The sequence below is a fragment of the Gossypium arboreum genome, chromosome 9, assembly GCF_025698485.1.
Source record: "Gossypium arboreum isolate Shixiya-1 chromosome 9, ASM2569848v2, whole genome shotgun sequence".
NCBI lineage: Eukaryota > Viridiplantae > Streptophyta > Magnoliopsida > Malvales > Malvaceae > Gossypium > Gossypium arboreum.
Window position 1 is genome coordinate 86,626,219 of NC_069078.1, and position 10,882 is coordinate 86,637,100.

The 10,882-nt window shown below is 34.5% G+C and overlaps 1 protein-coding gene and 1 non-coding gene across 3 annotated transcripts; one reads left to right on the top strand and one right to left on the bottom strand.

Moving 5' to 3' along the window:
• Positions 1 to 1,605: 1,605 nt before the first annotated feature.
• On the bottom strand, positions 1,606 to 6,466 carry LOC108454228 (folate-biopterin transporter 1, chloroplastic-like). Of its 2 annotated transcripts, none has more exons than XM_017752616.2 (10): positions 6,205 to 6,466; positions 5,885 to 6,117; positions 5,207 to 5,271; positions 4,941 to 5,103; positions 4,173 to 4,321; positions 3,826 to 4,080; positions 3,566 to 3,734; positions 2,929 to 3,021; positions 2,039 to 2,305; positions 1,606 to 1,779 (listed from the first exon to the last, which is right to left on the bottom strand). In XM_017752616.2, the coding sequence occupies exons 1-10, from the start codon at positions 6,251 to 6,253 to the stop codon at positions 1,681 to 1,683; spliced, it is 1,542 nt and encodes a 513-aa protein (XP_017608105.1). In that variant the 5' UTR covers positions 6,254 to 6,466; the 3' UTR covers positions 1,606 to 1,680. The 2 variants fall into 2 exon arrangements, with proteins under 2 accessions (XP_017608105.1, XP_017608104.1); XM_017752615.2 differs by having other exon boundaries at positions 6,193 to 6,466.
• Positions 6,467 to 7,196: 730 nt separating this feature from the next.
• Positions 7,197 to 7,414, top strand: LOC128281339 (small nucleolar RNA U3). The gene has a single exon (XR_008271551.1). It is a non-coding gene; the product is annotated as a small nucleolar RNA U3 (small nucleolar RNA).
• Positions 7,415 to 10,882: the final 3,468 nt, after the last annotated feature.

Here is a 10,882-nt window from a genome sequence, read left to right on the forward strand (position 1 = left end):
TAATCCATTTAATAATAGGAGGACCAATTTGACCAAACCCCTTAAGAGAGGGACCTTCCAAATACGTTCAAACTTTAAAAAAAAAAAAAGACGTCATTTCAATAGTGTTGAAGCTTGTTTCCCGAATAGAGTTTGTTTAATGCTAAGACTTCCCGGATGAACATAGATACTAGTAGTTTTTGAGGTGTAGTTTCGATCATCAAGGTCGTGACCCCACCAGAAGCATCCAACAATACCATAAAATTTCTAATAGAAAATGTTGGAATATAGACTGCCTAACTCAGCATTGCAATACGAGTTGTGACAGAAATAGCGTCAAACATAGTTTCCGTCAAATTCAGTGTTATAATATGAGTTTCAATCAATGTAACGTTTTTATAAGTTGATGATTTGGACTTGTATTCATGTTTTAAGTAGTTTTGTGATTTTATTGTAAAAGGGGAAGTAGATAAACTTGTATAAAGTTCAAGAAGGCTATTTTAGAGGAGAAATTATTTTATGGATTATTCATACTATATTAATTATGATCTCTTTTCATTTATTTAATAATATTTTAGTAATTTTTTCATGTAATTGACACATAATTTTAATAATTTTTTTTGGATCTTGAGACCTAAACCTTGACCCTCCGAATCCAAACTCTAAACTTCAAATCATGAACATTAAACTCGAACTCTAAATTTTAAAAACCCCAAACTCAAACCTTAAACTTGAACCCAAACCTTGAATCCTAAACCTTGAGTTCAGGGTTCGAGATAAAAATTATATGTCAATGACATAAAATTTTTTTTCTAAAATGTTATTAAATAATTGGAAACAAATCATAAATAATGTGATGGAATAGTCTATAAAATAATTTTCGATTTAACAACATTGAAAGGATTTTTCGGCTTAAAATAACAGGCTACCTAATCAGCTAAGAAAAGGATATTAAACGTGGCTTATTAGCTACTTATTCGAAGGACTGTTTAAACTTAAAATACAAGTTGATAATATGATTATGTTTTCGGTTGAAGTGTTCATTTATACTGCCTATAAAAGGCTACCGACACACAGTATGTTGGGTGTACGTGAGTATATTTAAGGGGAGGGGACTTTAATTATTGATTGTATTAAGAAAATGTTTGGTGATTTAATTCTTTAAAGCTTCATAGAGGTAAGATTGGATCTTTTATTGCTTTGTTGCTTTATTGCTTTTCTGTTCTACTTTATAACACAAATTCAATCGAAACAATTGTTGCCACTTCTAAAAACAAAAAAGAAAAAGTAAGTCAGAAGCAAACCAGTCAGTGTGCTTTTTCAAGAATCTATAATGCCTTGAAGCAGGAGTACATAAACAAATACAGATCTAAAGGGTTAAATTGATGAGAAATGAGATGACATTTAAATTGGAGGTCGTATTCATGTAAACTTTTAATGCAGCCAAAGAATATCAAAACATGAATATTTATATTATATTATTTTTATGTTTACATTATGTAAAACAAATTAAATTCCAAGATAGAGTTAGACAACTCCCGTGAATTAATCATTTGTTAATAACTTTATTATTTTTATATTTATTTATTATTATCAATTTTTTTTCTCGAATTGACACATAATATCTTCCTTGAATAAATTAGATAAGAAATTAGAGTGTTAAAAAGTGAGAACTTAGGCAAACCAAACTTTCATAAGTCGTTAAGTCATTTCAATCGAGGAAAGTTTGGGACTCGTAGTAGTAACCGTTCCATGATATTTACAGTTCTCTTCCCCACTTTCTTCTAATTCTGTGTAAACCTGATAATTTTGGATAACAGATAAAAAGCAAAATTAAAACACAATAAAATCACCAACACAACATGCATATACGATTGTATCCGTAAAAATTATAATAACCGAAAATACAATATGTATACATGGATTGTTCGGATCCATGACTGATGTGTTTTTACAGTGTGATCTCTAGTTAATGAAAAGAACGGCTTCAACATCGTGGAAAAGGATAGAAACAGCTAAATTTTCAATTAGCATTTCATCTCAGTATCTACATTTTTACCTTAGAAGCAGTGTCGGAATCATCTCGAGGAAGGAGGTGAAGTAGTGGCAAAGGCAACAGTGACGAGAGGTTACAGAGGATTATCAAGGCGGCTAGGTTATCGAATTTATCCTTTGTTACACCGAATATTTGAGTCAAGGCAGCGCCTATCAGACCACCAAGGACATTGCCTCCGTTTGATATGGACATCAGGGTTGCAAAAAGTGTTGCTTCCATTCCTTCTGGACATAGTTTTGCAGCAAGTACGAGAACAGGCATGAAAGAAGCCTGTGAATATTGGTGCAGACAAAATCAGCGACCGAATTTAAATGAATATAGTTAATCCAAAGCGGAATCCAATATGTTTGTATTTAAATTTTAACATCTACAACCTTTCCGAATCCCCAAGCTAATTAAGCAGTGGGAAATGCCATGACATCATAATTATCTAACTATGATAGACTATGTTAATCCGACTCTTCATTTTTCTTTAAGTACTCAGTGTCAACATATGTGTATGAGAAAATGACCTTCTAAGATCTTCCAACACAGAAAAACTTGAAAGAATCTGATCATACCTGTGTCAAGACATACCCATATCTAACACTCAAACCCGGGTGCATGTAAAATAGATAACAGACATTCTAAGCCTAAAATAGAATGATGAGAAGGACCTCCAAAGAAATATAAAAGAAACTCTTAAATTTTGTAGTTCATTAAAGTCTTCAAATAATTGTTGACACATTTGAAGTTCCTTCTATGTTGTATTGTAGGTTTTATGTAAAATGGGAAATTTTAAAAGGCTGCCTAGAATTCTCGAATATGGAGACAAAGGCTGCCATATGTAGATATCGTTCCAAACTCTAATTACAAATTAAAGTAAATGCTTAAGAAGAAAGAGCATCACTAACCTGACTAAGGACTGTTAGAATCAAGGAATCCCCAATTGCAAACCACTCATCACTTATTCCAAACTGTCGGTTCAATCCCGTGACAAGAAAGACCTAAGAAATCGCAAAATTAAATATGCATATATAATGCCATAAGCACAATGCAAATGATCTTAAATAACTTTGGTCAAATTCTATACAAAGTTCCTTTATTATATGTTTTTGGCATATTTGGTCCCTCTACTATAATTTGATAACTTCTAATCTATCTACTTCTTGTAGTGTAAATTTTCAGTCCAAGCTAACTTTTTTTGTTAATTCGTCAAATTGTTTGACATAACTTTTTTTTGAACATGTGATAGCGTGACTTGTACTGTTATACACCTTAGCATTATAATTTTTTTGCACATTTAAAATGGACAAAAAGGTAGAAAAAGGTCTATGCCACATCACCACATGCTTAAAAAAAATAAGCCACTTGACGGAATTAATGGAAAAAAAAGTTGACCCTAGGACTGAAAATACACATTTCGAAAAGTAGAAGCCTAGAAATTATCAAATTATGATAGAGGGGCTAAGTCTGCCAAAAACATATAGTACAAGACCTTCTATATAATTTGACTAATAACTTTAAGCAAAAGTAAATCAAAACACAAACCTGAGTCATTCCAAGAACTGTACCAGTAACTGTTGTGGCAAGAAAAATCTTCCGCAAAGGAACATTTTTTAAAAAACCATTATACAGTCCAACTCCAGCCAGCGATGCAACTGAAGTAACAAGTTTGACACGTCCTAGAAATTCTGGGGTGAAACCAAGTTTATTTGTGCTGAAATCAAAAGAATTTTTTGTTGGGGACACAAAAATGACATAAAAATGAAGCGATGACAAAAATATTCAAACAAAGTAACATAACATACGTAAAGAAAAACATGGCAGAGTCCGATTGTGGTGTTGCCTGCCACAAGAAAATAAAAACTGTGGGAAGAAATACGTTGGGCTGTCTGACAGCAGTCCACAACTGAATAATGTTTTCTTTTGAGCTTTTAAGAAAGCTAGAATTTCCCAAAGGAACATTTGGCCCCCTTGCTTGGCCAATCACACGCTGTTCTTTTACAAGAACAGCAACAGCAGATGTTATCAGTGGTAACAATGCAGTGACACCAAAAACAAACCTGAGACATTAAATTGGTAATAGAATGATTAGCCAAAATTCTATTATCGTTGTAAATATATCATACAGTCATCCATAAATCACCCTAACTACCTTACACCATAAGCATCCACCAGAGAGCCACTAAAATAGGAACTCACAATTCCACCAAAAGCTGAAGATCCCCAGCATAGAGACTGAAGAGAACCCGACACGCTTTGTGACTCCCCACGAGCCCTCTCCACAACCATGGAATCTACAACCTACACCGTGTATTAATTCTAGCATAAATTCAGAAACATTACTAGAATATGAATAGCATAAATTGCCTTTTCAGACAAACATTTAAAATGCTTCTGGTTGTAGTATAGGCATGAACACGCTCATGGAGTCATGTGCGAGTTGCCAATAGAAAATAAGGCTCACCCTAACAATCAGTCACAACAAATTCAAAATCTACTGAAGTTTCTTCTTTTTGGTTTAATGAATGTGTTAGAACAAGACTTTGAAGAATTTTTATGCTTTACACTTGAGCCCAAGCATGCACAAAGTCTCAGGCTCTCAGTTCCTTTACAACTTGTAAATGGATTAACTTACTATTTTATTCTCCAAAACAACCTTTGCTTGACATCAATTCATGATTAAATTAACAAATATAGGCAGTCGCCCATGCAACATTCTCTTAAAAAGATTGGGTGTATAGACAGTTTGAATTAGAAATGTAGCCATGTTAGATTACATATTAGACATTATCATTGGAAAAAACAAGCATCACCCGAAAAGTGTACCTATAAGAAATCATAGAACCCTAAACCACTCTCGATAGAAATAGTTAACTTTAAGTGAACAACTTGAAAATTCTTCAAGACAGAAGAAACTTACAACATCCGAGAAGGCAACAGAAAAAGATCCAAGAAGTATGCAGCATGCAGCACCATACTTGCTGTCAACAAAGGTGGCCATCAAACTCCATGAAAGAGCACCAAGAAGTCCTGATAGAACCAAGTATGACCTTCTCCGATAACCAAACAGTGGGATTGAATCACTGTAAAAACAAAGTATTGCTCAAAGCAAATCTAGACACAATAACTACTGCAAAATTCGCAGAGATGATTAGAAATAGAAATAGGTAATCAACAGAGTCCCACCTAATAAAACCATAAAGTGGCTTAACAAGCCATGGTAGTGCAGAAAAACCGGTTACCACAGCTGTCTAGTCAACCACATAAATCCTGTCAGTCCTTTTAGAAGATCATTATATACAAGTGCAATAAAATACAATGCAACCTCATTAAAATGCTTGTCTTAAGCCGCTTTTAGATATGTGACTCCCTTGGGGAAAAAGGTATGAACTTACTTGATAAAACAATCGCATTAGAATCAGTGTTGAATTTTAAGCCATTTTTCATTTTTAATTATTCTGATTTTACATCTATCATTTGGGTTTACTTTTAACAATTTTTAGCAAGAAAAATGCGATATACAAACTGCAAGTAGCCAAAAAAAAGAACAACCAAAACAACATACATCTTGAAAAGCAGCTATAAAGCTAACATCTATAAGTTCTATATAAAGCAAAAGTAAAGAGAACGAAAAAAAAATTATACTTGATTAAAATGAAGAGATCAATTGCTATAATTGATTAGAGTAAACAACTGACCTAAAATGTAATACTGATTCAACCACAACTATGTCACATAAATAAGAAAATGGCGAATTTTATCATCCAAGTACGCGAAATAAAGCCTAACTTAAAATAAATGCTGAATTATCAAATTATCAATAAAAATAGCTTGAATGTTAAGGGGGAAAAATAGGAAACATACTTCAGCAGGATCAAGATGCAAATCATCTTTCAAGTAAAAGCTAACAGCAAGCCTTGCAAGGCCTAAAACGCCTTGAACGAAGTACACCATAGCAACTGCCACATTATCTGGCGACAGATCGACGCCGAAACATTTCAATCTGCTGTTCTTTTTCCTCGAACTCCCGCCAGAACTCGTCGAAGTACTCGTCTCTTGCTCCATCTCGATTGCTAACGAGTCTCCATTTCCAGCACCTTCAAAGAAAACGTAAATTAAATTCAAATTCTTCAATTTTTGTTCCTTTTTTTTAAGAAATGAAAAGAACTTACTATTTCTAGCACCTATAAATGGCTCGTCTTCTCTGGAGGAAAGCGGGAGGACGCCGGACATATTGTTTCTTTTCCGGATTTACGACGGTTTAAGAGGCGGTGAAAGACGGCAACGAGAGCAATCGGTTTACGGTGGCGGATTTGATGGCGGTGATAGAGAGGAGGATAAAAAGAGAGAGGGCAAAATGGGGTTTTGCGACGGCAATATTGAGATTGAGGAGAGAGAATGCTGAGCCATTAGATTGGAGTTCGCTAAACTTTTTTAATTTAAGCATGAACGTTTAGTGGAATTGTCGTGTCTAAAGTTACAAAAGTGTCCTTAGAATGGATTTCAACTTCACATTTCCTCTAAAAATGGGATTTACTCCTCCTAAGCTATTTTTCAGATTTAAAAATATACTTTTAAATATTAATAATTTTAAATTTCTTTTATTAAAGTCATGTTGAATAATGTTGTCATATTTTATTTTAAAATATTACATTAATAGAATTAATAAAAATTAATATTATTAACAATTAAATCTAAAAAATAAAAAAATTAAATTCTTTTAAGTATTTTGGAGGTGTTTATATTAAAAATTAGATTGTGTTTTATTTATTTTACTTAAAAATAAATAAATTAATCCCTATGATTTGAGATCTATTGAGTTAATTTGTTTTTGGTCCAAGTAAATTGTCGAAATACTATGAAAACTGTGAAGAAAACATATTCAGAGGTAAGGGTGAAAACTATGAAGAAAGCATGAAACAGGCTAATGAGCCATGAATATACTCCACTAATCAATTTATTTTAATAGCTGGGATAATATATAAAATAAAATAAAATAAACAGGCTGAATAGTTATGTTTGACTGTGTTGAATGGATGGCGGCCTGAGATTATGGAAGGCCCGTGTGGGACAAAACACTGAGATTGTCTTTGTCAGGAGCTCAACAATATCCCACACTGAAAAGGAAATATCAAAGCCTAGTGGTATTTAAACCAGAACTAGGCCCTTACGGGGCACGACCTTACTTGAACAGGATCTGTTCTATAGGCTCGTACCTCTGCATCCTTTAGTTCAAAGGAGACAGGATTTCTAGTCTGGTTGATGAAGTGAGACTGTGTGATCAGAGCGTGACTGTTGGTCTAGTGATGCCTTGTTGGCTCACCTGCATCGTAGATGATCGTTCCCAGCTTGCCTTGTCTTGCTGGGATGGGTTACGCAGTTGTCTGACGGACTTTCCCTTTTTCCATTTTTTGCATGCTTATTACAAAATCATAAATCATATCATGCCCCAGTGAAACAAGTTCAAAGAGATTTGTGTACATAAAAGATTAGAGCGCTTAAGATCGTATTAATTTGTGTACAGATTTTCAGATAATGCACCAACCATTAAACCTAATACTTTTTTTACAAAGATAAAGCTTAAAGAAAAAAGGACATTACTATATTACTCACACCCTATACATTATTTCGTACCACTACTAACACGAGTAGAAAATTCTTTCATCATCTGATAAAAAAGTTTCATCTAGCAACTTTAAAATAATGTTAAAAGATGTTAAAAATCATATCGGCAATCTTGTTACCCCTTGGATTAACCCACCTGAAAGTGGGGTGGTGAGGTGGGGCCTGTAATTTCAATTATTTGATCCTTTAAAAATGGTTGAAGTCTTAACATCAGGTTTCTATATAAAAATAATATATTAGAGCTACTCTCCATTAAAGCAACCAAGCTGACATAAGGAAACAGTCGAATGGAAACTGAACTACCTTTCGGCTCTCCTCGAAAACGGCGTTCGTTTTTTGAGCCTATTTTTAAAGAACTAAAAAAAAAAATAAAAAAATGGAAAACGAAATGTTTTATAGCTTTAACAATTTTAAAAGAAAAAACTAAATTGTTTCGAAAAGCTTCAAAAGAAACAAAAAAATGGATCACTCAAAGCATTCTATTTCTAAAAGGAATAATAAAAGAACTTTCAAAAATAAATCCAATTCCATTTTTGGGTTGAGAGAACCATATGAATTAGGCGAAACTAAAAGGATTCGATAATCGGTAATAAGATGATTCACAAATCATCCCTTCAAATTCAATCTATGGCGTGGACAAATTATTCATTAACCAAAAAAAATAAAAGATCTGACTAAGAGAACAAACACAATCAAAAATCAAATGGGATACCAAAAGAATTGATCACGAGCCGTATGAGGTAGGAAACTCTCAAGTCTGGTTCTAAGGAAGGAATTGAACCGCCTATTTCGACGGGAGAACAGGCCATTCGACGGGGATTCGAAATAGCGGAGGCTTGGTTCGATCAAGCCATTGAGTATTGAAACAAAGCTATAAGCGCTTACTCACAGTAATTATATTGAAGCGCAAAATTGGTTAAAGATCACGCGCGTTTGAATAAGAACAAGAGCTCTGCTTTATTTATTATTATTTTAGTTTTAGGATTCAAATTGAATTAGAAATTAGAGAATTCTATTTAATTCTATTTCTATTTAATTTCTATTAAATCCATTTATTTAATATTTAATTTAATTAAATATTAAATAAATATTAATTAATTGGAATTGTTAATTGTGTAATGGTTTGGTTTTGTTGGACCCATGGGTCAAATAAAACGGAGCATTTCTCTCTTTGGGAAAAACCAATCAAAGAATTTCATTATATCCTTTCTCAAATCGTTCTATTTCGTTTGATATTTCGTAAGGATAAGTAATACGGATATAGCAAAATAAAATATATATATAATATATATATATAATTTCGCTTCTATTTCTATTAAAACTAAAACTAATAAAAACCCTCAAATGACTAACTATCGATCTTTGAGTATCCGTAGTAATGAATGTGCACGTGATTTGGGATAGAGTAATATTGTTTGTTCTATCTATGTAAGACAAAAAAACTCCACCTCGGAACTTCTAATTGAGATATGAATACACTACACGGTTGGACAAAAAATGGGTTTTGCACCAATGTAAGTAAAGTCCAAAAAGGTTTTATAAGATTAAAAGGTCCGTTGAGCGCCTCATGGATATGTCATAATAGATCCGAACACTTGCCGGATCGACTTCCAGATCATAATTGCTCTAGTGAATAACTAAAGAAAAAATAGATAGATAAAAATAGATAGATAGATGAGAGATAGAAGAAAGAAACTAATTATAAGCGTCTCTCATAGGTTCACTAATTCTTGTTGTTGGCGGGTCTCTTTGTATGTGTTGTCCGGGAAGAGGAGGACTCAATGATTATTCGTTCACGGAACGAAGTAAAAATTTTGGTAGATAGGGATCCGTAAAAACTTCTTTCGAGGAATGGGCTAGGCCGGGCCATTTCTCAAGAACAATAGCTAAGGGACCCGATACTACCACTTGGATCTGGAACCTACATGCCGATGCTCACGATTTCGATAGCCATACCGGTGATTTGGAGGAGATCTCTCAAAATATTTAGTGCCCATTTCGCCAACTCTCCATCATCTTTCTTTGGTGGCGGCATGTATTTCCACGGTGCTCGTTTTTCCAATTATGAAGCATGGCTCAATGATCCTACTCACATTGGACCTAGCGCCCGGTGGTTTGGCCAATAGTGGGCCAAGAAATCTTGAATGGCGATGTGGGTGGGGTTTCGAGGAATACAAATAACCTCTGGTTTTTTCAGATTTGGCGAGCATCTGGAATAACTAGTGAATTACAACTCTATTGTACCGCAATCGGTGCATTGGTCTTTCTTGACCTTAATGCTTTTGCGGTTGGTTCCATTATCACAAAGCGCCCCAAAATTGGCTTGGTTCCAAGATGTAGAATCTATGTTGAATCACCATTTAGCAGAGCTCTGGGACTTGGGTCCCTTTCTTGGGCGGGCATCAAGTACATGTATCTTTACCGATAAACCAATTTCTAAATGCTGGAGTAGACCCTAAAGAGATCCCACTTCCCATGAATTTATCTTGAATCGTGATCTTTTGGCTCAACTTTATCCCGTTTTGCCGAGGAGCAACCCCATTTTTACCTTGAATTGGTCAAAATATGCGAATTTCTTACTTTTCGGAGGATTAGATCCGATGTTGGGGTCTATGGTTGACTGATATTGCACACCATCATTTAGCTATTGCAATTCTTTTCCTAATAGCGGGTCACATGTATAAGACCAAGCTGGGGCATTGGGCATAGCCTAAAAGATATTTTAGAGGCTCATAAAGGTCCATTTACAGGCCAAGGGCATAAAGGACTATATGAAATCCTAACAACATCATGGCATGCTCAATTATCTCTTAACTTAGCTATGTTAGGCTCTTTAACCATTGTTGTAGCTCACCATATGTATTCCATGCCCCTTATCCATATCTAGCTCTGACTATGGTACACAACTGTCATTGTTCACACATCACATGTGGATTGGTGGATTCGATAGTGGGTGCACTGCGCATGCAGACCATTTTTATGGTAAGAGACTATGATCCAACTACTCGATACAACGATCTATTAGATCGTGTCCTTAGCATCGTGATGCAATCATATCACATCTCAACTGGGTATGTATATTTCTAGGCTTTCACGCTTTTGGTTTGTATATTCATAATGATACCATGAGCGCTTTAGGCGTCCACAAGATATGTTTTCGAGATACCGCTATACAATTACAACCCGTCTTTGCTCAATGGATACAAAACACCCATACTTTGCTTTTGGTGCAGCGGC

What these genes read in the sequence shown, in the direction of transcription:
- LOC108454228 (XM_017752615.2), bottom strand. Translation starts at nt 6,253, where the DNA reads ATGTCCGGCGTCCTCCCGCTTTCCTCCAGAGAAGACGAGCCATTTATA. An exon ending in TGCATCTTGATCCTGCTGAA is followed by an intron (nt 5,272 to 5,884) that starts GTATGTTTCCTA and finishes GTGGTTGACTAG; the next exon opens with ACAGCTGTGGTAACCGGTTT. An exon ending in CTGTTGCCTTCTCGGATGTT is followed by an intron (nt 4,322 to 4,940) that starts GTAAGTTTCTTC and finishes TACACGGTGTAG; the next exon opens with GTTGTAGATTCCATGGTTGT.